The sequence below is a fragment of the Trachypithecus francoisi genome, unplaced genomic scaffold, assembly GCF_009764315.1.
Source record: "Trachypithecus francoisi isolate TF-2019V2 unplaced genomic scaffold, Tfra_2.0 Lachesis_group2, whole genome shotgun sequence".
In the NCBI taxonomy this organism is placed as follows: domain Eukaryota; kingdom Metazoa; phylum Chordata; class Mammalia; order Primates; family Cercopithecidae; genus Trachypithecus; species Trachypithecus francoisi.
Window position 1 is genome coordinate 71,734,690 of NW_022681465.1, and position 27,052 is coordinate 71,761,741.

At 39.3% G+C, this 27,052-nt stretch overlaps 1 protein-coding gene across 3 annotated transcripts in view; it reads left to right on the forward strand.

The window, feature by feature from the left end:
- The window catches only part of WDR70 (WD repeat domain 70), a 386,140-nt gene that overhangs the window by 83,854 nt on the left and 275,234 nt on the right, over positions 1-27,052 (forward strand). For all 3 annotated transcript variants that reach the window (XM_033179392.1, XM_033179394.1, XM_033179393.1), the window contains exon 8: positions 16,650-16,803. In XM_033179392.1, the coding sequence (XP_033035283.1) occupies positions 16,650-16,803 (154 nt within the window). The remainder of the gene's footprint in view (positions 1-16,649; positions 16,804-27,052) is intronic.

The window sequence follows — 27,052 nt, forward strand, 5'->3', positions numbered from 1 at the left end:
GGTGACATTTACAAGTCCTTAATTTCTGAGTCTTGAATATTTTGGTTAGCAATAATTAAGACATGTACTAGACATATACTAACTTGTAGTGCATTTGAAATAACATTGCATTTGGCTACCAAGATTTTATACCCCTCAAATAATCTTAGACCTTGGAAATAAAGGAGTAATAATAATAATTACTTGTTTCAGTTACTGTACTAGGTGTCTTTATGTATATTATTTTTAATCCTCACCCAATTTTATAAAAAGTATTATTTCTCATGTTTTTTTTCAGTGGAGGAAACCAGGACTCAGCAAAGTTATATTAACTAGTATGTGAACTCTGTGGTTCAGGAGCATCTCTGTATAGTGCTGCCATCTAGTCTTGTCTCCTCATTTTCCATGAAATAAGGAGACTGAGGCCGGGCGCGGTGGCTCATGCCTGTAATCCCAGCACTTTGGAGGCCAAGGTGGGCGGAACACGAGGTCAGGAGTTTGAGATCAGCCTGACTAACATGGCGAAACCCTGTCTCTACTAAAAATACAAAAATTAGCTGGGTTTGGTGGCATGCGCCTATAATCCCAGCTGCTTAGGAGGCTGAAGCAGGAGATTCGCTTGAACCCAGGAGGTGGAGGTTGCAGTGAGCTGAGATTGTGCCACTGCACTCTAGCCTGGGCGACAGAGCGAGACTCTGTATCAAAAAAAGAAAAAAAAGAGAGACCGAGTCTAGTGAAGCCAGTAGACTTGCTCATCATCACACAGCTAGTTAGCAGCAGAATGAGGACTTGGATCCCTGAACTCCTGACTCACATTCCGGTGCACTTTTCACTACAGCAAGACACCTTGGCTCCTGAGCCCCAAGTGACAGCCCCAAACAGCTGTGTTGATCTGTCTTGCATGTCCCAGCTTGTTTTGCTAGCTGAGCAAAAACTACTTAAAAGGATCCTCAGTCTTCACCTTCCCACTCTCTTCCACTTACACTCATATACTCCCACTTGCCCCATGAATAACTTCACAGAAACAATTGTGCAATGTCACTAAGCCTTTCTCTGGTGTCAGAGTTACTCCCTGAGAGAACATTCACTTCCTCGTGACTCCGGTTTACTGGTCAGATTGACTTTCCTTCTCTTCTCTTTGATCGGAATCTTAGTTGTTTAGACAGGAATTTGAGGAGCAGATGTTACGCCCCTTGAACAGGCCCTTTAATTCTCCTTAGTACTGTGTCTAATGACTCTTAATCCTGTCCTTTTAACTCTGTGTCTAGCAGATTTCAGAGTGAAGTGAGGCAGGAATGATGAGCTTGATGGTGAACATTTCATTTTAATGTTGGCAAAGTAGTCTACAGAGAGTACATGACAAACAATGAGACAGAGGGAAAATGTTAAAAGTGTTCCTATATAGCAGAAAACAATGTGAATATTAGTGTGGGATCACTGAAATTTTGGGTTTCCCGCCAAATGTAGATAGAACAGTTTGGTTGATTAGTTGGCCAGAGAAATGGAGCCTTTAACTCTTTCTACTTTCTCTTCTTAAACTTTTCTGTTTTTTAGATTTTCATTTCCCTTTTAAAATAAAAATAAATCACCAGAAGAAACAAAGTGATCTCTTATTTTTCATGGTTACTGGAGAAAATTACACTTCCCCCAAATGGGAGTAGCATTAACAAGGATATATCCTGTGAACGGATTCATTCCATTCTTTCTTCAAAGACTTTCGTTAGCACTCTGAACTTTCTGATTATCAGATCTCATGTGTTTGCTAAGATATAAAATAACCAATTAGACATAATTCCCTATAGTTTTCTCAGTTTCTGATTAATTGCCTGAAATTTGATCTATCAGTCAGTGTTTGATTAGAATAGAGAAATCACATATAATTTGAACAAGGAAAGATTAATACGAAGAATTGCTAGCTGTAACAGGGTTTTGGAGTAATGAGGATTGGCCAGTAAAAAGTAAAGAGAACTCTAAGGAATATAAGAATAACAGATAAAAGGAGCATCAACCCCTGGGGTTGGGATACAACGTCCAAGGCCTCTGGGATTAAGATCCAGACACTGTTTGAGGGGGCATGGCTGTGGCTCACTGAATGAAGAGAAGTTGCTGTGGTAAAAATCTGTCTTATCAGTGTCACTCTGCTATAATACTGCCTTGTGGAGGTACTGGTGGAAGATACTGGATGATGCTGACTGCTATGTACTTCAGGAGCCTGACAATGGAGCGAATTGCACAGGTGCTGGATCTGGACACTGGAGAAGCTGTGTTGCAGTACAGGAGCCTGCAAAGAGGAACATACAAGACTCTTGGAAATAAGAGGAAAATTTCCTCCTCTTACAGTGTCAATCTAACATCATGCCAACTAGCAAAGGAAAAATGTTTAAAGGGTCCCGAGTTCTTTTCTGCAGAGCAGACTGGAAAGGGTGAATTCGGAGCTGAGAGACAATAAGTGGACAACTGGCACATTTGGTCAAACTTATAATTTTATATCTTAGATAGACAAATTTAAACACAAGTCCATAGGTGTTTTCCTTACAAGCTTACGTTTAAATTTGGGATCCTGGCCAGAATTTTGCTAAGGACTTCATTCTTTCCCAATATTTCAGGAAGGATACCATGGAGCCAGAGCCAGTTTTCTTCCTTGGAAGGTCCTGGGCTGCTGCCCCTTTGGCTTTTCTGGGCTCCTTTCTCATAGGCATCTGTTTTGAAAGCTTCATTTCCTCATCTGCTTTGACACTTTAATCTTGGGCATTGTAGTGAAATGCTTCATATTGTCACACATTCTAATCTCAGAGACCAATCAAATCTTTTTGAATTTTTTTGGCCATTGGAATCAGTACTCTGGAATCAGTACATTAAGAATGGTTTTTTAAAAACTATCAGCTAGAATTTCAACATTTTAGAAGAAATGGTCAGTATACATTTGGAGAAGAGAAGAGTTTCTAGCTAGTGGTAGCTGTGCAGAAAAGCAGTTTTATTGATAAGTATCTGATTTGGATTTAGGAACCAGCTAGGAGGAAAAATTCTATTGAGGTCTGGCCAGATAGGCATAAGTTTTATTTTTCCTTTGTATTCTGTGTCCAAAAGACAAATTGTCATGAGTTAATTTTTTTTTCTGATGTATCCATTTTTTTCTCAGCTTTGGAATTAGAGGTGTAGAAAGTAAATGGGACTCAACAGCCTAAGATTTTGTTTAAAAAGATGTTCTTATTTATTTATATTAAAAAAATTTCTAAACTTTTTTTTGCAAGAAGCTATCAACATTTTCATTTTTGATAGGCAAATTTTATATTTGGGGTTTTGATTATTAAGTTGTTTCTCTACCAGAATTCCTTATGGATTTTTATAATAATCTCTAATGTGTTTAATTATTTGCTTTCGGTTTGTGTTTGTTTTGGGATTTCTTTTTTAAGAGAATGGCACCTGTGACAGCATAATGTTAGTATTACCCTTGTATCATAGTTTACCATACCATCTCTGAAGAATATTACAGACCATTTTGGAGCATGGTGAATAACAAATTTTTACCTCAGGAGTTCACTTGAATAGTCATTTTTATATTTGTGACTGCACGTCACTTTTAGGGGCTGTACTTTCTTAGTACTGGTAGCATTATTATCCAATGGACTCTTATAGCTTTCATTAGGTTTTCTTTTGTTTTTGTTCTTTAAAGAACATTTTACTTAACTTAGTATTTCATTTTGCATCTACATTATGAGGCAGTAAGAGTCTTCTGTTTTTCTAAAGTTGAGACTGCTTTGTATTTATTTCGTGTTATCTATAGCTGCAGTGTTCAATACATTAGCCGCTAGCCACATGTGGTTATTTAAATAAGGTAAAATAAAATAAAAATTAGTCGGGTGTGGTGGCTCACGCCTGTAATCCCAGCACTTTGGGAGGCTGAGGCGGGCGGATCACGAGGTCAGGAGATCGAGACCATCCTGGCTAAGTCGGTGAAACCCCATCTCTACTAAAAATACAAAAAATTAGCCGGGCATGGTGGCAGGCACCTGTAGTCCCAGCTACTCAGGAGGCTGAGGCAGGGGAATGGTGTGAACCTGGGAGGCAGAGCTTGCAGTGAACCGAGATCGCGCCACTGCACTCTAGCCTGGGGGACAGAGTGAGACTCCATCTCAAAAGAAAAAAAAAAAAAAAAGATTAAGTTCTTTAGTTGCACTAGCTATATTTCAAATACTTGATGGATACATGTGGCTAGTGGCTACCATAATGGATAGCACAGATATGAAACATTTCCTTGTCATAGAAAGTTCTGTCGGATAGTGCTGGTCAGTAGCATATAAGATGATATCTTAGTCTGCTTCAGCTGCTGAAACAGAACACCTTAAATTGGGTACCTTAAACAGTAGATTTGACCAGGTGTGGTGGCTTATGCCTGTATTCCTAGCACTTTGGGAGGCTGAGGCAGGTGGATCACTTGAGCTCAGGAGTTTGAGACCAGCCTGGGCAACATGGCAAAACTTTGTCTCTACAAAAATTAGCCAGGCATGGTGGTGCACGCCTGTAGTCCCAGCTACTTGGGAGGCTGAGGTGGGAGAATTGCTTGAACTCGGGAGGCGGAAGTTGCAGTGAGCCATGATTGCACCACTGCACTCCAGCCTGGACGACACAGTGAGACTCTGTCTGAAAAAAACAAAACAAAACAGAAAACAATAGATATTTCTCATAGTTCTGGAGTCTGGAAGTGCAAGATCAAAGTGCTGGCAAATTATGTTTCTAAAAGAGGGCCTGCTTCCTAGATTGGAAATGGCAATCCTCTCTTAGTATCCTCACATGGTAGGGAGAAAAGCAGCTCTGGTGTCTCTTCTTATAAAGGAACTAATGCCACCATAGGGCCTCTGTTCTCATGACTTCATCTATACCTAATTCTCTCCTAAAGGCCACGCCTCGCAATATCTTCACTTTGGGGGTTAGGGCTTTATCATATGAATTTTTTTTTTTTTTTTTTGAGACAGTGTCTCACTCTGTCGCCCAGGCTAGAGTACAGTAGCACAATCTCAGCTCACTGCAAGCTCCGCCTCCTGGGTTCATGCCATTCTCTTTCCTCAGCCTCCTGAGTAGCTGGGACTACAGATGCCCACCACCACACCTGGCTAATTTTTTGTATTTTTAGTAGAGACAGGGTTTTACCATGTCAGCCAGGATGGCCTCGATCTCCTGACCTCATGATCCACCTACCTCAGCCTCCCAAAGTACTGGGATTACAGGCATGAGCCACCGCGCCCGGCCTATCATATGAATTTTGAGGGAACACAAACGTGCAGTCTGTAGCAGATGGTAATAGGCTCATATGTTGCACTTGTTGATGTAAATGTGATAACTTGCTTTCTCTCCAAGGACAGATTTTTAAATATTTAAATACTAATAATTTTTCAGGTTCTGTGAGAATTTTATAATTTATAGTTTCCACATTTAAAATAATCTATAATCTATTTTGTCCTAACAAACATATTTTTTATTTCAGATTGTATATATTCCTACCACATAGAGATAATTACTGCTTTAAAAAGTTATATTTTTTCATTTTATTTCACATATTGACATTAAATTTTTATTGACACATAATAATTGTACATATATATGGGGTACAGTATGATGTTTCAATACATGCACTCAATGTGTAATGATCAAATCGGTAATTTGCATAATTATTTCTTTGTAGGGAGAAAATTCACAATCGGTACTCTTCCAGCTGTTTTCAAATATATAATACATTATTATTAACTATACTCATCCTACTATGCAATAGGACACCAGAACTTATTCCTGGGTTGTACATCTGTTTATTAAACCAACTAAGGATTGGAAATACTGGGAAAAAAATTGCATCTGTACTGTACATGTACAGACTTTTTTCTTGTCATTATTCCTTACACGATATAGTACAGTAACTATTTGCATGACATTTACTTTAGATATTATGAGTGATCTAGAGTTGATATGAAGTATATGGGAGGATGTGCAAAGTGATGTGCAAATACTATGTCATTTTATATCAGGGACTTGAGTGTTCTTTGTTATCCTCAGGAGATCCTGGAACTAGTCCCCCATGGATACTGAGGGATGACTGTATAGTCCTATCCTCACGGAACTTTCATTCTAATGAGGGAAGACTGACTATAAACCAAATATATATAATAGATGGTGGTAAGTGCCATGGAGAAGTAACAAATGGGGCAGAGTGAGTTGTACAGCTCCATTCTTAGAAACCTTGTAGTACTTTTCTTAGTTTATACTTGTGATGGATTTCCTTTTGTCTCCTTTATTACATGGGACTCTGACATGTGCCCATAGCTAGGGTGGCAGTAGGATCTGCCCGAAAAGCATCCTGTTGATACAGGACCAAAGCATCCTGTTGTTCTTGAGCCTATAAAGAAAGCTAATGGTCTTGCTTCTCTTAACTGTGGCCTCCTACACTGTTTTTTGGATGATTGACGATGTCTTGGATATTCTATTTCTTTGGAACTTTGAATATACAACACTTTACTAGCAAATTAGCAATGGAAGCAGAGCAAAAATGTACAGAGAAAACAGAATGCATAACTCTGATGGAACTGAAGCCATGAGGCAGCAGAACGCTTAAATAGGCAGAGTGGGAGAATTAGAGGGAATTTAATTGGGAGTAACAGAAGTAATAGTTAACAGAGACAGAATACTTGAGTCATATAATTGCAAAACAGAGTTGGGAGCAACAGATTCTAACGAGTAGTTGCTGTAGTTCCTCTTTGGGTTGTAAGAGCAGTTGTCATATTACTATATAGCTACTGAATGAAGAAGAGTTCTTAGTGAGGCCTGAATGAACAGCCCTTCTTAGTACTCTGTGTGACCCCATTTGACCTTTTAAGAAATCTCTAAGTAAATAAATAGTCCCTAAGGTAAATTAAGTTTTTCTCTGCTATTTTTTTGCTTGAGAGAGCTATAATTGTAAGAGACTTCTATTTCTGAAAATTTTGGTGCTTGCCAATATTTGGTAATATTTATGTTTCCTGTATGTGTAATGAACATTCTTCTTCCTGTACATTTTTTGTTAAATTACTGTTTACTGCATAGAAGTTCACCTTTTATTGTATAAAATTGCTGCAGATTAATGTATACACATTGGCAATGGGGAAATATAATTTTTTACATTATTAAAAACTGAAGGATGCCCATGTAAACAAAAAAAATAAAAAAACACACACCAAAAAAACCCCTAACCCCTCAAACAATTTAAACCACAAAACATTTTACATGTACTTACTAGTTTATTCTGAGAATTTTCTAGCCTTCAAGAATTAAATTATACTGTAAAGTACAGTAGTGTTCCCATTTGATATCCTTACTGGTGAATTAAGGGCCTTAATATAAAATTGCTTCAGATGTCTCTAATTTTTATAATGTTTAAATTAAAATATAATATTTAGAAAATTATGATACTACTAAGGCTATAGCTTGAGGACTAATCATAAAATGAATACATCCCTGTAATTGCTACCCAAATAGAAGAAGTAGTGTTACCAGTGCCAGAAACCTGTTTACCAGATATTACTCACAATCTTCTCATCTTGACTACTTGCACCATAGATTACTTTTGCCTATATTTGAATATTACTTAAATGGGTGAATACAGCATATTTTTTTTTGTCTGGCTTCTTTCACTTGATTATATTTGTAAAATATATCCATACTGTTTATAGCAAAAATTTGTACATTTCAATTGCTATACAGTGTGCTACTGTATGAATATACATCTACTTAGCTATTTTCTGCCTATGGACATTTGACTTATTTCCAGTTTGGGGCTACTATGAGTGGTTTTTCTGTGAACATTCTTGTAGATGTCATTTGGAACACATATTTGGTTTTCTGTTGGGTATATACTTGATAGTGGAATTGCTAGGTCATTGATTATGCATACATTCTGCTTTAGCAAGTATTTTTTTGTTTGTTTGTTTGTTTTTGAGACTGAGGCTCACTCTGTTTCCCAGGCTGGAGTGCAGTGGCACGATCTCAGCTCACTACAACCTCTGTCTCCTGGGTTCAGTTCTTCTGCCTCAGCCTTCTCAGTAGCTGGGACTACAGGCATGAGCCACCACACATGGCTAATTTTTGTATTTTTAGGTTTTAGGGTTTTGCCACGTGGGCCAGGCTGGTCTCAAACTCATGAACTCAAGTGATTCACCTGCCTCGGCTTCCCAAAGTGGTGGAATTACAGGTGTGAGCCACTGCACCCGCCCATTAGCAGGTATTTCTAATAGATTTTGAAAATGATTGTACCAGTCTACCCTCCTACCCATAGTCCACAAAAGTTACCTTACATCTTTGCTAACACTTTGTGTTGTCAGCCTTTTAAATTTTAGTCATTTTGGTGGATATATAGTAGTATTTCATTGTAGCTTTATTTTGAATTTTTGTGATGCATGATGAGATTAGATAACTTCTTATAACATTATTGGGTATTTGGATATCCTTTCTCAAATGGATAAATCTTTTGGTCATTTTTCTGGTGGTTGCCTTTTTTTATTTTTTTAGTACCATTTAATAGATTTTAAAAATATGGTGGATCTAGGGACTTTCATTGATTAAATAGGAGGCACATATTCACTCACAATTTTTGGCTTGTGTTTTCACTGTTTGTGATGTCTTTTGATGAATAGAAATTCCTCATTTTGATGAAGGTAACATTTGCGTTCTGTTTTTTTATGGTTAGAATTTTTTTTGTTTTCTGTTTAAGAAAATTTTTCTTTAACCCTGTGTTGTCAATTTTATCTTCCAGAAATTTAGATATATTACTTTTAAAAGTTAATAATTAATGTCTACACTGTACCTGGAATTGATTTTTATGTGTGTTGTAAAATAAGGACAAAGATTTGTTATTTACAATGTCAAATTGACTCAGCATCATTCATTGAAAAGACTTCTTTCATCATTTTTGTCATAAATCAAGTGGCCTTTTTCTTGTCATATTGCACTGTCAAGGACCTCTATTATATGTTGAATAGAAGTGTTGAAAATAGGTTTTCTTATCTTGCTCCTGATGTCAGAGGAAATGTTTTTAACATGTCAACATTAAGGAAGATACTTGTTATAGTTTTTTTAAAATGATACTCTTTATCAAATCAAGAACTTTCCCTTTACTTCCTAATTTGCCAGGAGGTTTTAAGAAATTATTAGTGAATATCCCAAGTTTAAATACAAATTTTATTGAAGTACAATTTGTATGCAAGATTTTGCCATTCTTAAGGGCTTGACTTGAATGCTTTGTTATTTGCATACGCTTGCTTAAGTATCACTGAAAACAAATATAACCTTTCCCTTCCTAATTTGCCAGGAGATTTTAAGAAATTATTAGTGAATATCCCAAGTTTAAATACAAATTTTATTGAGGTACAATTTGTATGCAAGATTTTGCCATTCTTAAGGGCTTGACTTGAATGCTTTGATATTTGCATACACTTGCTTAAGTATCACTGAAAACAAATATACCCATCTCCTCAGAAAGTTCTCGATTCCTTTTCATTCCATGTCCCTCCTTCCCATAGAGGCAAGTACTTTAAAATTTTTATTGCCATAATATTTTCCTATTTTTTGACTTGATGTAATTGGGATTATATCATGTATAGTGTGTATCTTTTTTGTTTTACTCAATAAAATGCTTATGACATTTATCCATGTATTTCATTGCATGAATATACGAAATGTACAAATTATATATACAGCATGTAAAGTGTACAATTGATTGATTAGTTGAGACGGAGTCTCACTCTGTTGCCCAGGCTGGAGTGCAGTGTCACGATCTTGGCTCACTACAACCTCCGCCTCCCAGATTCAAGAAGTTCTCTTGCCTCAGCCTCCCTAGTAGCTGGGATTACAGACACTCGTCTCCATGCCTGGTTAATGTTTTTGTACTTCCAGTAGAGACAGGGTTTTGCCACTTTGGCCAGGTTGATCTCAAACTCCTGGCCTCAAGTGATCCGCCCGTCTCCAAAGGGCTGGGATTACAGGCGTGAGCCATTGTATCTGGCCAAGTGTACAATTTAGATTATTGTTTTCAGCTTTTGGACATAATGAATAAGGCTGCTTTGAACATTTTCGTATGAGCCTTTTTGTGTGCTATGAACATACCTAGGAATAGAACTGCTGAGTCATAGGATGGGTACATGTTTACCTTTATATGAAACTGTCAAACAGTTCTCCAACCTATTTTTTTATCTTACACTTTACCAGTTGTGTATGAGAATTCTAAGTGCTCCACATTCTTGACAATATTTGATATTGTCAGTATCTTTGATTTAACCATTTTAGTGGGTGAATATAACATGATACCTTGTGTTTTTTTGTTTTTGCATTTCACAAATGATTAATGATGTGAAGCACCTTTTGATGTTTTTGTAGAGCACTTGAATATATTTTGTGAAGTATCTATGTTTTTACACTTTTAGGGGTTGTTAGTCTTTTTATTCTTTTTTTTTTGTAATTAATGTATTTTAGGAGATACCCATACACACAGAGCAATAATCTTTTGCATTACAAATATTTTCTCCTACTCTAGCTTGGTCTATTCATATCCTTTTTTTCTTTCTCTCTCTCTTTTTTTTTTTTTTTTTTTTGAGACTGAGTTTCCCTTTTGTTCCCCAAGCTGGAGTGCAATAGCATGATCTCGGCTCACTGTACCCTCCGCCTCCTGAGTTCAAGTGATTCTCCTGCCTCAGCCTCCCGAGTAGCTGGGGTTACAGGTGTGTGCCATCACGCCCAGCTGATTTTCTGTATTTTTAGTAGAAACAGGGTTTCACCATGTTAACCAGGCTCGTCTCGAGCTCCTGATCTCAGGTGATCTGCCCACCTCTGCCTCCCAAAGTCTGGGATTACAGGTGTGAGCCACCGCGCCTGGCCTTATATTCTTAATGTTGATGTTTTATCAGATGCCTGAATTACTTTTCTTCCTTTATGCAGGATTTTTAGAAAGTCACATGAATTGACTTGAATATTAAAGCCATCTTGCTTTGCTGGAATACATTTTACATGATTGTGATATCTTTTCCTTTTATATATATTGCTGGATTCCATTTGCTAATATTTTGTTTGGAGTATTTTGTATCTGTGTTCATGAGAGATAGATATAGTTTGCTGTTTCTAGCTTTTGGAAACATACGTTTAGATCATTGATTAAAACAGTTGTTTGTAATGTATGTATTTAACTCCGTAAATTTTCTATTAAATAGCTTTAGCTACATGTCACAAGTTCTAATTCATTGTGTTTTCATTATCATTCAGTTAACATTTTCTAATTTCTATTGTGTTTTTTTCTTTGATCTGAGGATTACTTGTAGGTATCTTGCTTTATTTTTCAAACATTCAGCGGTTTTCAGATTATTTTTGAAAATTTATTTGTAACGATTCCACTAGGATTAGAGAACATATTGTATATGATTTTAGGTTTTTGACATTTATTGAGACTTGATTTACAGATTTGCATATGTCAGTTTTTTAAACATTATTTGTATACTTGAATGCATTTTTTGTTGTGCATCCAACATAGGTAAATTAAGTTTATTGTGTTGTTCTAATCTTCTCTATCCTTATTGATCTTTAAAAATTGGCTGGTAGTATCAGTTACTGGAAAAGAGATGTTAAAATCTCCCAGTGTGATTGTAGATTTGCCTGTTTCTCCTTTTAGTTTTGTGATTTTTTGCTTTATGTATTTGGAGGACTGTCACTAGGCATGAGCACACTTAGAATTATTGTATCTGCCTGGTAGATTTCCCCATTTGTTATTATGAATTTTTTTTTAATCTTCAACTTTTATTTTAAGTTCTGCGGCTACATGTGCTGGATGTGCAGGTTTGTTATGTAGGTAAATGTGTGCCATAGTGGTTTGCTGCACCGATTATCCCATCACCTAGGTATTAAGCCCAGCATCCATTAATTATTCTTCCTGATGCTCTCCCCCTGACACACAGGCCCCAATGTGTGTTGTTCCCCTACGTGTGTTGTTCCCCCACGTGTCCATGTGTTCCATCATTCAGCTCCCACTTATAAGTGAGAACATGCAGCGTTTGGTTTTCTGTTTCTGCATTTGTTTGCTGAGGATAATGGTGAAAGGTCCTGTTTATCTCCAGTAATGTTCCTTTATTTTATTATTATTATTATTATTATTTTGAGACGGAGTCTTGCTCTGTCACCCAGGCTGGAGTGCAATGGCGCAATCTGGGCTTATTGCAAGCTCTGCCTCCCGGGTTCACGCCATTCTCCTGCCTCAGCCTTCCGAGTAGCTGGGACTATAGGCATGTGCCACCACGCCTGGCTAATTTTTTTGTATTTTTAGTAGAGACAGGGTTTCACCATGTTAGCCAGGATGGTCTCGATCTCCTGACCTCGTGATCCGCCCGCCTCGGCCTCCCAAAGTGCTGGGATTACAGACTTGAGCCACTGTGCCCGGCCTATTTTATTATTTTTTATTTTTAGTTTTTGAGACAGAGTCTTGCTCTATTGCCCAGGCTGGAGTGCAGTGGCATGATCTCAGCTCATTGCAACCTCCACCTCCCAGATTCCAGTGATTCTCATGCCTAAGCCTTCCGAGTAGCTGGGATTACAAGTGTGCGCTACCACGCCTGGCAAATTTTTTGTATTTTTAGTAGAGACAGGGTTTCGCTATATTGACCAGGCTGGCCTCAAGTGATCCACCTGCCTTGGCCTCCCACAATGCTGGGATTACAGATATGAGCCTTGGCACGCATCCTTGTTCCTTGAATTTTTTTTTTTTTTTTTTTTAGATGGAGTTTCACTCTTGTTGCCCACGCTGGAGTGCAATGGTGTGATCTGGCTCACCACAACCTCCGCCCTCCTGGGTTCAAGCGATTCTCCTGCCTCAGCCTCCCGAGTAGCTGGGATTACAGGCATGCACCACCACGCCCAGCTAGTTTTTTTTGCTTTTTTAGTGGAGATGGGGTTTCTCCATGTTTGTCAGGCTGGTCTCAAATTCCTGACCTCAGGTGATCCGCCTACCTCAGCCTCCCAAAGTGCTGGGATTACAATGTGAGCCACCGTGCCCGGTCTGCATTAATTTTTAATATTATGTTTTCTCGTCTCTGTCAGTTTGTTAGTTTATTGTCTTTTACTATTCTTTTAGTCGTTAGCCTAAAGATTACAACTTAACAAAGTCTGTTAAAATTAGTACTTTTACTACTTCCCAGTCACATACAAAGACTTTGGATTATTAACTACACGTAACGGCAGTTACTCCCTCCTGCCGTTTTGCTACTGTTCTCACACATAGTTATCCCCTTGGTATAGGCAAGGATCCCTGTCTGTATTCAAATTTGTGCATACCCAAGTCCTGCAGTTGGTCCTGAGGAATCCACCTGTGGGAAAAGCCAGCCTTTTGTATATGCAAGTTTTGCATCCTGTGAATACTATAGTGAATACTACATACGATGTTTTATTGTTTCTTTTTTCTTCGTCTTTTTTTTTTTTTCTGAGACGGAGTCTCGCTCTGTCAGCCAGGCTGGAGTGCAGTGGAGCAATCTTGACTCATTGCAACCTCTGCCTCCCAGGATCAAGCAATTCTCCTGCCTCAGCCTCCCAAGTAACTGGGACTACAGGTGCATGACAGCACACCTGGCTAATTTTTTGTATTTTTAGTAGAGACGGGATTTCACCATGTTAGTCAGGATGGTCTTGATTTTGACCTCGTGATCCACCTACCTCGGCCTCCCAAACCGTGGCATGAGTCACTGTGCCCCACCTTTTCTTCTTTTTTTTAGAGATTGGGTCTTGCTCTGTCACGTAGCCTGGAGTGTAGTGACGCCATCATAGCTCATTGCATTACTGGGATTATGAGCACGAGCCACTGTTCCTGGCAGAATACTGTATTTTTGATCTGTATGTGGTTGAGAAAAATCAGTGTAAAAGTGGACCCGTGTAGTTCAAACCTGTGTTGTTCAAGGGTCCTTTGTACTTTTACATATTGGTATGTGCATTTTAAACTGTTCAGATGGTATTGTTATTTTATGCCGTCAGTATTCATAACTTATTTGTTCATTTACTTGTATATTCTCCCTTTCTGTTATTCTTCGTGCCATACTCTGTACTTTTATTGGGGATCATTTTCTTTCTACCTGGAGAATTCTGTGTAATACCTCTTTTAAAGCAAGTCAACTGTTGACAAATTCTGTTAGTTTTAGTTTTTCTGAAAACATCTTTATTTTTGCCTTTACTTTAAGTGATTCTGTAATTCTAGCTACTCACTTATTTCTTGACCTCCTTATTTAAAATATTTATCCCTGTCTCTTACCTTCCTAGCTTTATTTCTCCCACATACTTATTACCATTTTTCATATAATATATTTTACTTATTTATTAGCTTAGTATTGATTTTGTGAGGAAGGGCTCACCAGAGTTGGCAGGTTGGATCTTCAGCAGCAACAATAGTTAGGTCAAGTTAAGAGTTGCTGTTGGACTCATCTATAACTTCTGTTGATGCCACCATGACTATTTCATTTACAAGCCTATTAACAGTGGGGTGGATGACGTCAGCCAAACTGACCAAGTCACTTTGCATGGTTATTCATTGCCTTTTTTGAGGTTGATGCTTTCTGGGATTAATTTGTGACCCAAAAAGCTTCATACTTGTCCCCTTTCATATGTCTGTCTACATGCATCTTCTCCTCATCTCCTTGTCTCAATCTCCTGTTCTTTTATAGGGTTTATCTCTCATTTTCTGGGAAGATTGTATCTTACCAGTGTATGTGCTCCTTCTTGCTCACCTGATTGAATTAATGTGATATTTAGACCATGGATCAACATGAATTTCTTTGGATTGTTCGTATCCCTTGGGACTCTAAAGGCTGAAAAATTAATAATAGCCTTGATTCATGCGTGTAAATGTATGCTGTTGTTAGTTGGATGTGACTGTCAGCTGCTCTTAGTCCTCCTTAACAGGGGTAGAAAAAATGCTTCATGAGATCAATGACTGCATACCGCTTATCTGACAGAGACCAATAACCCCGTCTTTATATGCTGCCAGAGAGACTCTCTGGATTTCACATTATAGTCTTTAATTGGTGATTTATCACTCTCACCCTTTCATTGTTTTTCTCCGTTGCATCGACTGCTCCTAGCAACAGCTATCCAATTCCTAGTCCTTTTAATTACTTCTGTGTACTTCACAAATGCCTGAAACATTGCACCTGCCGTGGCTTCTCTTTCACCAACAAAAGTTTCAGCAATTGTGGTTGCCCTGCTGTGGCATGTTAGGGACTATGTGCCACCAGTAATGGGTTTCTCATTGCTAGCCAGTTTTTGATTGATACAGCATCAAATTCTCATTGGGAGTCAAAACTTCATAGGACCACTTTTGGTATCAACTCTCCCAGGTCAGGTTTCCCAAAAACACACTTTGAAATGTCTGTGTTTGCATGACAGAAGTTTATATTGGGGAGTGTTTCTGGGGTCAATCCCTGTAAGAGAGGGTACAAGGGAAACAGCATTAGGAAGATGGGGAAATTGAATTGCCATGTAATTGCCATAGCAGCAACAACTGTTCCACAGGGAGATCTGAAGCTAGAATAACCCCTCTGAGATATTCCAGGAATAGACTGTTCTACTGCATATTTGTCAGTCATTGAATGTGGGCTGTTTTGGGGTGGTATAATAGTGTAACCTTTGGTGAGGGAGTTGCAACTCAGGGAAATTCCTGAGGGTCCAGCTATTAGCCATCAGTAGGCAAAATCCCAGAAGCTAGGATAATGAGCACTTCACTTCTGAAGGGGGAGTTCTGGGTAGCACACCACTGTATTCACTACAGCCACAATGGCAACATGAGTTTTGGTGAAGTGGTGAGGGTGGAAAGATATTGTAGTGCTAGAGAATTAAAGGAGGAGATGAGGAGGCTTGAAAACTTGTTCAAACAGCTTAGCTGTGAAGGGGAGGAGAGAGAGAAGATAGTCGGTAGAAGTTCCTGAGGAGACTGGGAGAGATGAGATCCAGGATATAAGTATGATTTGCCATGGGCTGGAAGAGGTTCATTTCTACCATTGTAATGAAAGAGGAGGAGGAAGAAAGTTCAAGTAAAGATAAGTTTATAAGGATAATGAGAGGAAGTTGAGGCAGTTCTTGTTTCTTCTGAGAAAGAGCCAGAAGATAGATTGCAGTGGAGAGTGGGAAGAGAGAACTACCAGAATAGCCAGTGGTTGGTTGGTTGGTTGTTTTTTTTTTTTTTTTTTTTTTTTGTGACAGAGTTTTGCTCTTGTTGCCCAGGCTGGAGTGCAGTGACGCGATCTCAGCTCACTGCAACTTCTGCCTCCTAGGTTCAAGCAATTCTCCTGGCTCCGCCTCCCAAGTAGCTGGGATTACAGGCACCTGCCACCATGCCCCGCAAATTTTTTGTATTTTTGTTAGAGACAGGGTTTCACCATTGGCCAGGCTAGTTTTGAACTCCTGACCTCAGGTGATCCATCTGCCTCAGCCTCCCAAAGTTTTGGGATTATAGGCATGAGCCACCTCACTCGGCCGCCAGTGGGTATTTAGAATGCATTTGAGGTTGATGTTCCTGATTTTGTGAAATTATCAATTTGTGCATTTGTGTAACATTTTTTTTCTGGCAATACTTACTGTAGTAAAATTATAAACATTGTGCTCAGTATTTTATCAATTTTCCTTTTCTTTTTGTACAGCCACCAGATCAAGTCATTACAGTATAGTAACACAGGAGACATGATTCTTGTTGTATCTGGAAGCTCTCAGGCCAAGGTGATTGACAGAGATGGTTTTGAAGTAATGGAATGTATAAAAGGAGACCAGTATATTGTGGACATGGCCAACACCAAGGTAAGCATGAAACAGAATATTTTAATGAATTAAATTAATTCAGCACACATTTATTAACAACTATTTGAGTTATCATGTAATAATTCACCCCAAAAGTTAGTGTCATAAAACAATAGCAATTTATTTGTTCTCACAATTGTGTGGATTGGCTGGGAAGTTCTGCTTCATACAGTATCAGCTGGAGCACTAGGATGGCTATAAGATACAAAATGGGCCCAGATGATTTGCAGTCGATGTCCTGCTCCATGGCATCTCTCTCTGTCTTTGCCTCTTCCTTACTTCTACCCCACCCCTTCCCTTCTTGCTGGTGCTCTCTCTCTCTCTCTCTCTCTCTTTTTCTCTTGCCACATGTCTAGTTTGGGTCTTTTTACAGTGTCTTAGTAGGTGTATTAGTCTGTTCTCATGCTGCTAATAACGACCTGTTCGAGACTGGATAATTTATAAAGGAAAGAGGTTAATTGACTCACAGTTCTACATGGCTGGAGAGGCCTCACGATCATGGTGGAAAGCGAGGAGGTGCAAAGTCGTGTCTTACATGGTGGCAGGCAGGAGAGAGCATTTGCAGGGGAGCTCCCGTTTATAAAACTATCAGATCTCGTGAGACTTATTCACTACCATGAGAATAGCATGGGGGAACTGCCTCCATGATTCAATTATGTCCACCTGGCCCTGCCCTTGACACATGGGAATTATTGCATTTCAAGATGAGATTTGTGTGGGAACACAGCCAAACCATATCATTCTGCCCCGGCCCCTCCCAAATCTCATGTCCTCACATTTCAAAACCAATCATGCCTTCCCCAAAGTCCTCCAAACTCTTCTTTCAGCATTAACTCAAAAGTCCATAGTCCAAAGTCTCATCTGAGACAAGGCAAGTCCCTCCCACCTATGAGCCTGTAAAATCAAAAGCAAGTTAGTTACTTTCTAGATGCATAGGAATACAAGCATTAGGTAAATACACCCATTCCAAATGGGTGAAAGTAGCCAAAGCAAAAGGGCTACAGGCCCCATGCAAGTCCAAAATCCAGCAGGCAAATCTTAAAGCTCCAAAATGACCTCCTTTGACTCTATGTGTCACATCTAGGTGATGCAAGAAGTGGGTTCCCATGGTCTTGGGCAGCCCAGCCCCTGTGGCTTTGCAGGGTACAGCCCCCTTTCTGACTGCATTGAGTGTCTGCAGCTTTTCTAGGCACACAGTGCAAGCTGTCAGTGGATCTACCATTCTGGGGTCTGGAGGATGGCGGCCCTTTTCTCACAGCTCTACTTGGCAGTACCCCAGTGGGGACTCTTTGTGGGGGCTCCAACCCCTTATTTCCCTTCGACACCATCTTACCAGAGGTTCTCCATGAGGGCCCTGCCCCTGCAGCAAACTTCTACCTGCATTTCCAGACGTCTCCATACATCTTCTGAAATCTAGGCGGAGGTTCCCGAAGCTTAATTCTTGACTTCTGTGCATCTTCAGGCTCTACACCACCTGGAACCTGCCAAGTCTTGGGACTTGCACCCTCTGAAGCCATGGCCTGAGGTGTACAATGGCCCCTTTTACCTATGGCAGGAGCAGCTGGGATGCAGGGCACCAAGTTCTTAGGCTCTACACAGCAGGGGATCCCAGACCCACAAAACCGTTTTTTCCTTCTAGGCCTCCAGGCCTGTGATGGGACGGTCTGCTGTGAAGATCTCTAACATGCCCTGGAGACATTTGCCCCATTGTCTTGGTGATTAACATTTGGCTCCTCATTACTTAGGCAAATTTCTACAACCTATCTCCTCAGAAAATACGTTTTTCTTTTCTCTTGCATCATCAGGCTACAAATTTTCTGAACTATTCTCTGCTTCTTCTTGAACGCTTTGCAGTTTAGAAATTTATTCTGCCAGATACCTTAAATCATCTCTCTCAAGTTCAAAGTTCCACAGATCTCTAGGGAACTCTAGAAAAAAATTCTGATTTTCACTCTTTTCCCCCTATCTTGTGCCCTTTTCTAATACAGAGGCACAATGCCTCCAGTGTCTTTGCATAGTGAGAGTGACTTTACTCCATTTCCCAACAAATTCCTCATCTCCATCTGAGACCACCTCAGCCTGGACCTCATTGTCTGTATCACTATTAACATTTTGGTCAAAGCCATTCAACAATTCTCTAGGAAGTTCCAAACTTTCCTACATTTTCCTATCCTCTTCTGAGCCTTCCAAACTGTTCCAGCCTCTCCTTGTTACCCAGTTGCAAAGTTGCTTCCACATTTTCGGATATCTTTAGAGCAGCTTCCCACTCTACTGGTACCAATTTATTGTATTAGTTTGTTCTCACACTGCAAATAAAGACATACCTGAGACTGGGTAATTTATAAAGGAAAGAGGTTGAATTGACTCACAGTTCTGCATGGCTGGGGAGGCCTCACAATTATGGTGGAAGGCGAGGAGGTACAAAATCATGTCTCACATAGTAACAGGCAAGAGAGAGCATGTGCAGGGGAACTCCCATTTATAAAACCATCAGATCTCATGAGACTTATTCACTACCATGAGAACAGTATGGGGGGAACCATCCCCATGATTCAGTTATCTGCACCTGGCCCTGTCCTTGACACATGGGAATTATTGCAGTGCAAGGTGAGATTTGTGTGGGGACACATCCAAACCGTATCAGTAGGTTTTGACTTCTTACTTGATTGCTAGGTTGCATGGAAGACAAACATGGAAATTAATTAAGTAGCTTAATATCTGGCTTCAGATCGTAGGATTAGAGGGCCAGCTCAAATTTGCTGGGAGGGGAGGTAGATCCCACCATTTTATGGGTGAATGGCAAAATCAAACAGAAATTATGTAGGATGGGAGATATTGATTCAGGCATCTTTGGAAACATTCTCTTCAGCTAATTTTTGTGCTAGGCTTTAGGTCAAGAAGGGGAGAGACAGCTGACATGCTGTGGTACACATCTGTAGTCCCAGCTACTTGGAAAGCTGAGGCAGGAGGATTGCTTGATCCCAGGAGTTTGAGGTTGTAGTGTGCGATGATCGTGCTTGTGAATAGCCACTAGCCACTGAACTCCAGCTTGGGCAACACTGAGACACCCTGTGTCTTAATTTCAAAAAAAAAAAAGGATAGAAAGTGATCTCAGTTTTTAATGTAAATATTTTTAATGGGATAATGATATTTTAAAATCAATGTATATTATATATCATTTAACTATAGGTCAATAATTATATAAAACTTAAGGTACGAAAAACATTTATTTTTGCTAACATGTCTGTGAGTTGACTGTTCTTGGCTTGGTGAGGCTCCAGGCTACAGATAAAGTCTAGGTATGTTTTCTGTGTGTTTGTTCCCCCTTGGATCAGTGGACTACATGAGGATGCGTTTTTGTCACAGTGATAGAATCACAAGGAAACTCCAGTTCAGGAAGTACATTTTAAGCCATTGCGTATATCATGTCCACTAACATTCAGTCAGCCAAAACACATACCTTGTCCATGGCTAACATTGATAGTATAGATAAATATACCTGATCTCTAGCAGGAGGAACTGCATTGTCTTGGGGAAAGGTTGTAGATATAGGGAGGGGTGATGGTTTGGGAACAATAATGTAGTCTGTCACAAACATATTAAAGTGTAACTGGATATGGTTGATGCAGAATTTTGAGCCTTTAATTCTGATTTTTATTCTTTTCCCCCTATCTAGTACCCTTTTCTAATACAGTAATTCTCATGATTTTTGTCTGAATTGAAATCTTCTATGAGATTAGATTGTCTACAAAAATACAGTCGATCCTCTTTGTTTGCAGCTTTCGTATTTGTGAACTGACCTACTATTTTTTGTAATCCCCAAATCAGTACTCATAGCACTTTCATAGTCATGTGCTTGCACAGAGTGACAAAGAATTTGAGTTTGAACAGGGTGATATTCTGCCTTCTTTTTCAGCTCTCATACAATAGCCAGGTATCGTTTTTGTTGTCTATTTAATGCCATGCTTTTCCTATTTTTGTAGTTTGTTGGTTGTTTTGCCATTTAAATTAGCCCCCAAGCATATAGTGCTGAAGTGCTGCTTTGCATTCATAAGTCCGAGATGTCTGTGATGTGCCTTACAGAGAAAATACATGCATTAAATAAACTTAATTCAGGCGTGAATGCTGTAGTGCCATTGGATGTGAGTTCAATGTTAATGAATCAACAATATATATTATTTATTTATTTATTTTTTGGAGATAGAGTCTCACTCTGTTGCTCAGGCTGGAGTGCAGTGGTGCAGTCTTGGCTCACTGCAACCTCTGCCTCCTGGGTTCAAGCCATTCTCCTGCCTTAGCCTCCTGAGTAGCTAAGACTACAGGCATGCACCACCATGATTGGCTAATTTTTTTTCTTTTTTTTTGTATTTTTAGTAGAGACGGGGTTTCACCATGTTGGCCAGGCTGGTCTCGAACTTCTGACCTCAAATGATCCGCCTGCCATGGCTTCCCAAAGTGCTAGGATTACAGGCGATAGCCACTGCGCCTAGCCAACAATATATACTAAATAAGCACACATACAACAAAATTAGGTGTTCGTAAGTTTACAAAAATGTGACCAGTGGCTTGCTGAAACCTAACTTTTTATTTACTAATTCAGTGTTCATGGAAATAGACCGTAACTACACTGAATAATGAGAATCTGCTGGAATCTTTTTAGGTGCTGTAGATGAGCCATTGGATTAAATTATTATAGTATGTTTCAGACTGCTCTATGTTGAACCCTAGTGAAGTGCCTTTCAAACCCTAATAAGAATCACAATCTCATGTCCTTTCTTTTGTTATGGAATGCCCAGTATGTGTTAGCGATTCAAACAAAGTTCAAATATAATTTTTTTTTTTTTTTTGAGACAGAGTCCAGCTCTGTCACCCAAGCTGGAGAGTGCAGTGGCATGATCTCGGCTCAGTACAACCTCCGCCTCCCGGGTTCAAGCGATTCTCCTGTCTCAGCATCCTGAGTAGCTGGGATTACAGGTGCCCGCCACCACGCTTGGCTAATTTTTGTGTTTTTAATACAGACGGGGTTTTGCCAGGTTGTCCAGGCTGTTCCTGACCTCATGTGATCTGCCTGTGTTGGCCTCCTAAAGTGCTGGGGTTACAGGCGTGAGCCACCATGCCCGGCCTTGACTTTTTAATAATAACCATTCTGACTGGTGTGAGGTGGTATGCCATTGTGGTTTTGATTTGCATTTCTCTAATGATCAGTGATATTGAGCTTTTTTTCATATGCTTATTGGCTGCATGTATGTCTTCTTTTTAAGTGTCTCTTTATGTTCTTTGCCCATTTTCTAATGAGATTATTTTTTCTTGTAGATTGGTTTAAGTTCCTTATCGGTGTTGGACATTAGATCTTTGTCACATGCGTTGTTTGTAAAAATTTTCTCCCATTCTCTACGTTGTCTGTTAAAGTGTCTTTTGCTGCGCAGAAGCTTTAAGAAGAAAGGAATCCGACTGGTTCTGTGTCTGTCTCTTTTGGCATTCTTAGACTTACGTAGTCATCCATATAGAAAGATGATTAGAAAAGTAGGACAAGAATAGCAGAAATCTACATAAAAATGTGGGAAATTAAAATTAATTACCAGCATACAAAAAACTGCTATAACTCACCCCTCCTTGCCAAATATTCTCTCTTTTGACTTTGGAATCATGGCTTATATGTACTTTCTCCATTTCTCAGATGTAAATATAATTAATTGACTGTTTATTTGTCTAGGAAGTGTTACTGATATCTTAATTGTAGTCATTGGCTTGAGTGATGGGTTTTGGTAATTCAACTACTATTACTTGAAAGTAGTACATTTCATAGGATACTGTTATAAAATCTTTTTAACCTCTTTTCGGATTCCAGGAATAATTAGTAATCGTGGTTTACTGAAAAATTCAGTGAATAGGGTGTTAAAGGAAGCAATTTATTAATACTGTATCTAATCTATCATGATAAAATATACTTCATATATAAACAGGCCCTCCTAATTATATTGTTAAATTGTTATATTATTAAATTTGTATCTCTATTCTTTATATCATTTTATATGTTTATGTATATATAAATATATATTATATATATATATATATTTTTTTTTTTTTTTGAGAAGGTATCTGGTTCTGTCACCAGACTGGAGTGCAGTGGCACAATCTCGGCTCACTGCAACCTCTGCCTCCTGGGTTCAAGTGATTCCCCTGCCTCAGCCTCCCAAGTAGCTGGGACTACAGCCTCCTAAGTAGCTGGGACTACTCCCAAGTAGCTGGGACTACATTTATTGAAATGTACAATAAAATACCACCACGCCTGGCTAATTTTTTGTATTTTAGTAGAGGTGGGGTTTCACCATGTTGGCTAGGATGGTCTCGATCTCTTGACCTTGTGATCCGCCTGCCTCAGCCTCCCAAAACGTTGGGATTACAGGTGTGAGCCACCGCGCCTGGCCTATATGTATGTATTTTGAAAGAATACTTACAGGTTCCACTTATACCCACTTATAGGTGAGAATATGCAGTATTTGGTTTTCTGTTACTCTGTTAGTTTGTATAGGATAATGTCCTTAGGATACATCCATGTTGCTGTGGAGGACGTGGTCTCATTCTTTCTTCATGGCTGCATAGTGTTCCATGGTGTATATATGCCATACTATTTGGTACTATGCTGCTTACCTGGGCGATGAAATAATCTTTATGCCAAACCCTTGTGACATGCAGTTTACCTGTATGACAAACCTGCACATATACTCTGGAACCTAAAATAAGAGTGAAAAAAAGATACTTTACCTATCCTCTGCAACAAAATAATATCAATACATGACAAACAACATAAGAAAACTATATGAAATTTTAGATAAATGTTTATCTGCTGTCTAGTTTAAGGAAGATAACTGTCCAAGCATAGAAGTTATCAAAATTAAAAGGCAGACTACAAACAGGGAAAAGTAATACAGGGTTAATATACTTAATATATACATGTTGTGCTTGAAAAAGAATGAGATGGACCTGGTATATTGACATGGTAAGAAATCTGAAACCAAAATAGGCATCCACAATTAAAACAACAAAACTATATATTATGCTACTGTATAATAATAAATTTTGTAAAAAAGAGTACTTGTAGGGGTATAGAAATACATACTGGTCTATGACCCAGTGCATTATAGGGAACGTATTTACACTCATACCTTAAACAATTTTTTGTTTTTAATTTTTGTGGGTACATATTGGTATATATATTTTGTTGTTGTTGTTTGTTTGTTTTTGTTTTTTTGAGATGGAGTCTCAGTCTGTCACCCAGGCTGGAGTGCAGTGGTGCGATCTCAGCTCACTGCAACCTCTGCTTCCTGGGTGCAAGCTATTCTCCTGCCTCAGCCTCCTGAGTAGCTGGTGATTACAGGTGCGCTCCACCATGCCTGGCTAAGTTTTGTGTTTTTAGTAGAGATGGGGTTTCACCATGTTGGTCAGGCTGGTCTTAAACTTCTGACCTCATGATCTGCCCACCTCAGCCTCCCGAAGTGCTAGGATTACAGGCATGAACCACCGTGCCCAGCCCAGTAGGTGTATATATTTATGGTGTACATGAAGTGTTGTTTTTTGAGATAGGGGCTTGCCCTTATGCCCAGGCTACAGTGCAGTGTCCTGCTCCTCCTATGCTCAAGCTGTTCTCCCACCTTAGCCTCCCGAGTAGCTGGGGCAATTGGTATACACCATCATTCCAAACGAATTAAAAAAAAATTTTTGTGTATGCATAGAGGCGACGTCTCAGTATGTTGCCCATGCTGGTCTTGAACTCCTGGGTTCAAGCTATCTTCCTGCCTTGGCCTCCCAAAGTGCTGGGATTATAGGTGTGAGCCACCATGCCCAGCCCATCAGTTATTTTGACACAGGCATGCAATGCATAATAATCACATCAGGGTAAATGGGTTATCCATCACATCAAACATTTATCCTTTGTGTTACTAAAAACCCAATTATACTCTAAGGTATTTTGAAATGTACAATAAATTACCATTGAATGTTGTCACCCTGTTGCACTATCAAATACTATGTCTTATTCATTCCATCTAACTATATTTTCTACCTATGGAAACCATCCCCGGCCGGGCGTGGTGGCTCACGCCTGTAATCCTAGCACTTTGGGAGGCCAAGGTGGGTGGGTCACCTGAGGTCAGGAGTTCAAGACCAGCCTGGCCAACATGGTGAAACCCCATCTTTACTAAAAATACAAAAATTAGCTGGGTGTGGTGGCGGGTGCCTGTAATTCCAGCTACTCGGGAGGGAGGCTGAGGCAGGAGAATCACTCGAACCTGGGATGCAGAGGTTGTGGTGAGCCGAAATCACGCCATTGCACTCCAGCCTGGGAGACAACAGCAAGACCCCGTCTTAAAAAAAAAAAAAGAAACCATCCCCACTCCCCCATCCCCCCACTACCTTTCCCAGCCTCTGGTAGCTATCATTCTACTTTACATCTTTGTGAGTTCAGTTGTTTTAATTTTTATATGAGTGAGTACCTGAGAAGTCTGTCTTTATTTGCCTGGCTTATTTCACTGAACATAATGACCTTCAGTTCTGTCCATATTGTTGCAAATGGCAGGATTTCATTCTTTTTTATGGCTGACTAGTTCTCCATTGTCTATATGTACCACATTTTCTTTATCCATTTTTCTGTGGATGGACACTTAGGTTGCTTCCAAATCTTGGCTATTGTGAATAGTGCTGCAGTAAATATGGGAGTGCAGATATCTCTTCAATATACTGATTTCCTTTCTTTTAAGTATATACCTAGTGTGGGATTGCTGGATCATATGGTAGTTCTATCTGTAGTTTTTTGAGGAACTGCCATACTCTTCTCCATAGTGATTGTACTAATTTATGTTCCTAACAACAGTGTACGAGGGTTACCTTTTCTTCACATTCTTGCCAGCATTTGTTATTCCATCTTTTGGATAAAAACTTTTTTAACTGGTATGAGATGATATATCATTGTAGGTTTTTTTTTTTTTGAGATGGAGTCTCACTCTGTCACCCAGGCCTGGAGTGCAGTGGTGTGAGTTTGGCTCACTGCAACTACTGCATCCCGGGTTCAAGTGATTCTCCTGCCTCAGCCTCCTGAGTTTCCAGGATTACAGGTGCCCGCCACCATGCCTGGCTAATTACTTTTTGTATTTTTAGTAGAGACAGGGTTTCACCATGTTGGCCAGGCTGGCCTCGAGCTCCTGACCTCATATGATCTACCCGCCTCGGCCTCCCAGAGTGCTGCGATTACAGGCATGAGCCACTGTGCCGGCCTTATTGTAGTTTTGATTTGCATTTCTCTGATGATCTATGATGTTGAGCACCTTTTCATATGCCTGTTTGCCATTTGTATGTCGTCTTTTGAGAAATGTCTACTCAAATATATTGCCCTTTTAAAAACTGGATTTTTAGATTTCTTTTTCTATAGAGTTGTTTGAGCTCCTTATATATTCTGGTTATTAATCCCTTGTCAAATGAGTAGTTTGCAGATATTTTCTCCCATTCAGTGGGTTGTCTCTTTACTTTGTTCATTGTTTCCTTTGCTGTGCAAAAGCTTTTTAACTTGATATGATCCCATTTGTCTATTTTTGCTTTGGTTGTCTGTGCTTGTAGGGTATCACTCAAAAAATCTTTGCCCAGACCAATGTCTTAGAGAGTTTCCCCAATGTTTTCTTTTAGTAGTTTCATAGTTTTAGGTCTTAGACCTAAGTCTTTAATCCATTTTGATTTGATTTTTGTGTATTCCAAAAGATAGGATCTGGTTTCATTCTTCTGCATATCGATACCAGTTTTCCCAAACACCATTTATTGAAGAACTGTTGTTTCTCCAATGTATGCTCTTGGCACCCTTGTTGAAAATGAGTTCACTGTAGATGTATGGATTTATTTCTGAGTTCTCTATTCTGTTTCATTGGTCTATGTGTCTGTTTTTATGTCAGTATCATGCTGTTATGGTTAATATAGCTCTGTAGTATAATTTGAAGTCAGGTAATGTGATTCTTCCAGTTTTCTCCATTTTGCTTAGGATAGCGTTGGCTATTCTGGATCTTTTGTCATTCCATATAAAATTTTGTATAGTTATTTCTATTTCTATGAAGAAATAGAAATGTTGAAGACATAGAAGAAATGAAGAAATAGAAATGTTGAAGAAATAGAAGAATTGTTGATTTTTTTCTTTTTTGAGACAGTCTCTCTCTGTCGCCCAAGTTGGAGTGCAGCGACGTCATCTTGGCTCACTGCAACTTCTGCCTCC